General features: G+C 40.5%; 1 protein-coding gene across 1 annotated transcript; it reads left to right on the plus strand.

Annotated features, from left to right (window-relative positions):
• Positions 1 to 386: 386 nt before the first annotated feature.
• On the plus strand, positions 387 to 1,259 carry LOC139438502 (olfactory receptor 7A17-like). Its single transcript, XM_071213584.1, has one exon. It carries the CDS (start codon positions 387 to 389, stop codon positions 1,257 to 1,259), a length of 873 nt encoding a protein of 290 aa, XP_071069685.1.
• Positions 1,260 to 4,105: the final 2,846 nt, after the last annotated feature.

A 4,105-nucleotide genomic window follows, 5' to 3' on the forward strand; every position in this document is an offset into this window, starting at 1 on the left:
AACTCATTGCCACAACTCTACTTGCCTCTTAGTCACAACTCAATACATATTCCACAAATGAATGAATATCTCATGAAATCCATAGTGTTCATGAATTCTTGGTAAAGGGCTGAGTTTGGGGGATGGAATTCCTAGTCAGAGGTGGCACTACAAATACCCTAAAGGGATAAGATCTATATAAATAATATAATATTAAATTTATCACTGAAATAGGCAATGTAACATTTCTGTTTGGATAGTGCTACTTGCTTTGTTCCTTTTTGTTTCTTCTTAGTCTCATCAGGCACATGGGACCTGGAAATGAAACGCAAATTTCAGAATTTCTTCTCCTGGGATTTACAGAAGTTCCAGGAGTGCAACCCCTCCTCTTTGGGTTGTTCCTGTCCATGTACCTGGTCACCATTTTTGGGAACCTGCTCATCATCCTGGCCATCATCATTGACTGTCACCTCCACACACCCATGTACTTCTTCCTCTCAATCTTGTCCCTTTGTGATATTGGTTTATCCTCCACTACTGTCCCAAAGATGCTGGTGAACATCCAGGCACAGAGTAGAATCATAACCTATGCAGGCTGCCTCACCCAGATGTATTTTTTCTTGCTCTTTGGAGGGTTGGATGACTGCCTCCTGGCCGTGATGGCCTATGACCACTTTGTGGCCATCTGCCACCCCCTTCACTATACAGTCTCTATGAAACCCCAGATCTGTGTCCTGATGGCTCTGGGGTCCTGGACCATGAGTGTTATGGAATCCTGTTTACAGAGTTTATTGGTGTCACAACTGTCCTTTTGTTCAAGTGTAGAAATCCCAAACTTTTTCTGTGAACTTCATCAGATGGTCCAACTTGCCTGTTCTGACACTTTTCTCAATTACTTAGTAATGTATTTAATAGCTGGAGTGCTGGCTGGGGGTCCCCTTGCTGGAATCCTTTTCTCCTACTATAAGATTGTTTCCTCTGTATTTGCAATCTCATCAGCTCAGGGGAAATATAAAGCATTTTCAACCTGTGCATCTCACCTCTCAGTAGTCTCCTTATTTTATTTCACGACCATAGCAGTGTACCACAGTCCTGCTGCTTCAAATGACACACATTCAGGTGCACCAGCCGCGGTCATGTACACTATGGTCACACCCATGCTGAACCCCTTCATCTATAGTCTGAGGAATAAAGATATAAAGAAGGCTCTGAAAAAATGCTTTGGGAGGAAAGTCTGCAAAGTGTCATTTGTCTTGCAGCAGCTGAAAGGCCAGTTTTAGCAGCTCCTAAACCTTCAGAGCTACGTATTTCCTTTCTTTGTTCAGTAGGTGCATATAGACCTGCCTAGAGTCAAGATGACCTCAAAAATGAAGAAGTAAAATTTTAAATCACACATTGTGTTATAGAGCAAGATTTTATTTTTGATAATGAAAGAGTTCTCCTTGAAGTATGCATGATTCATGTACATATTTAAGGAGTTTTTCAGTGTTGTTCAGGAATGGATTGCATTTTCTGAATAATTTCATTGGATCACCTCCTGTTCCTGCTTGAATTCTACCAATGCTGCCTATGAATATCACTTCTTGATTTCCTCTGAATAAAATATCTGCTTTTGTTCAAAACTGTCATAAAATTTAAAGAGGTGACAAAATACAACCTAGGTATTTCCTCTATCAGTCAGTAATTTATCTCTTGTATGTTCAAATCTCTAATCTATATTCTTTTCTTAAAAAATCAAATTTATTGATACAGCTTAATAAAGCATACAATCCACACAGAGTGTTCAATTAATGGTATTTGGTTAATCACATAGACCTGTATTCATTAATTTCTAACATATATTCTTGATCAGATATGACTAAACACAGGAGGTTGACATTTTGGCTATCATACCTCTTTTAATGGAGTGTTCTGATTTGCAGCCATAAATTGCTGCTGCACAAACCTCCATGCCATTGCAAGTACTTATGGCTACCTAGATGGTGACATTCATTGTATGATATTTTAAAAAACAATTTTATTAAATAATAATCACAACTGTACAATACATACAAAGTGTACTTTCAGTTGCCTTTGGTATAATTAAAGGCTTCTTCATCACTGAAATCAACTTTATTTACTTTTACAATTTATTTTATTTTTAAATTTTTATTTATTTATTTATTTTTAATTTTCTTAAATTTTTTATTTTTTTATTCATTTTTTAAAAATATTACATTTAAAAAATATGAGGTCCCCATTCACTCTCACCCCCCCACCCCACCATTCCCTCCACAGCCACACTCTCCCCAATCATCACGACACATCCATTGCATTTGGTGAGTACATCTCTGGGCATTGCTGCACATCATGGTCAATGGTCCACATCATAGCCCATACTCTCCCATGTTCCATCCAGTGGGCTGTGGGAGGATCTACAATGTCCGGTAATTGTCCCTGCAACACCACTCAGGACAACTTCAAGTCCCAAAAATGCCTCCACATTTCATCTCTTCCTCCCATTCCCTGGACCCAGCAACCACCATGGCCACTTTTTCCACACGAATGCCACATTTTCTCAATTACTAACCACAATAGTTCATGAATAGAATATCAGTAAGTCCACTCTGATCCTTACTGTTTTCCTCTTTCCTGTGGACCTTGGCTTGTTTGTGTCCATTTCACATCTATGTCAAGAGGGGGCTTAGAGTCCATATGGATACTGGATGTAATCCTCCTGCTTTCAGTTGTAGGCACTCTTGGCTCTGTGGTGTGGTGGTTGACATTCTTCAACTCCATGTTAGCTGAGTGGGATAAGTCCAATAAACAAGAGTGTAGGAGCTTGAAGTCTGTTGAGGCTCAGGGCCTGGCTATCATATTGTCAGTCCAGGGATTCAGATCCCGTAGATCGATCTTAAACCCCAGCATCAACTACAATTCCAGTAAAGTAACAGGGAAGGCTTGTGAAAAGAGATCACATCTGAGTCCAGCTCCATCATGCAGAGAAACCAACTCCAAAGAAGGGCCAACTGAACTCCATCTGCCATGACCATAAAACCTGTGGGTCTCTTTAGCCCTCAAAAGAACCAATACCTGGGGTTGTATCTAGTTTATCTGTCGCTGAGACTTTGCTCAGGTGTGCATAAGGGCAATCCTTCTGACAAACTCCAGACTCTTTTTTAGAGACTCATAGCCATATGAACTCATTTGTCCTTTCCATTTCCCCCTTAATTTAGGTCAAACTTAATTTAGGTTATTATATGTAGACAGGGATATTCTGCTGGTCCACGTTGAACCTTTAATTAAAGGTCATTTTCTAGTTACATGATCAGCTGGTACTTGGTAGTGATCCCTCTGTGCCAGGCAGGCTCATCCCCGGGTGTCATGTCCCGTGCTGGGGGAAAGGCAGTGCATTTATATGCTGAGTTTGGCATTGAGACTGGCCACATTTGAGTAACACGGAGGCTGTCAGGAGGGAACCCTTAGGCACAGTGCTGTTCTAGGCCATGTTCTTATTTCAGGTGTGCAGGCTCACAAGCATAGTCATTAGTATCAGGGACTCGCTGTTGGACCCTCATTCCTTCCTGGTCTTTGTTGTTGCACCCAGGGGACTGCTGCTGCTCCCCTAGGGACCAAGGAAGAGCCCCCCCCCCACCGGCCAGGAACCCAGCACTCCACAAGTTGTTGTTTTTAATTGTTTCCACTAAGAGTATATCCAAACATTTCCATGCACCCCAGACACATGCCCTGTCAACCCTATGTTCCCTGTCAATAACATCCCATACCAGTATTCCTCTGCTGCCATTGTTGAACCACTCTGTGATCCAAAACTTCCTGAAAAGTGAAACCCGATATAATGCCAGTTTCCCCTAATAGTAAAATGGAATATAGTGATGAGTTTAAAGGTTAGATACAGGATCCATATTGATTTGGAAAAATTCTACAGCCTATCTTTTTCTTTTTCTTTTTCCTAATTATTGTGCTTCTCTTCACAAGAGCCCTAGATCACAGTAATTCATATATACAATATACAGTACTCCCACATATCCAATATAAAATCTTTTCCCTTCCACAGCAATAATCTTTTAACATATTCATACCATATTTACTGAAACTGATATACAGATATTGAGACAATAGCTTTCAA

The sequence above is a fragment of the Dasypus novemcinctus genome, unplaced genomic scaffold (genome assembly GCF_030445035.2).
Source record: "Dasypus novemcinctus isolate mDasNov1 unplaced genomic scaffold, mDasNov1.1.hap2 scaffold_108, whole genome shotgun sequence".
Lineage (NCBI taxonomy): Eukaryota > Metazoa > Chordata > Mammalia > Cingulata > Dasypodidae > Dasypus > Dasypus novemcinctus.

Bases quoted from the DNA above. Each gene is read 5' to 3' on its own strand.
- LOC139438502 (XM_071213584.1), top strand. From the start codon at position 387: ATGTACCTGGTCACCATTTTTGGGAACCTGCTCATCATCCTGGCCATC.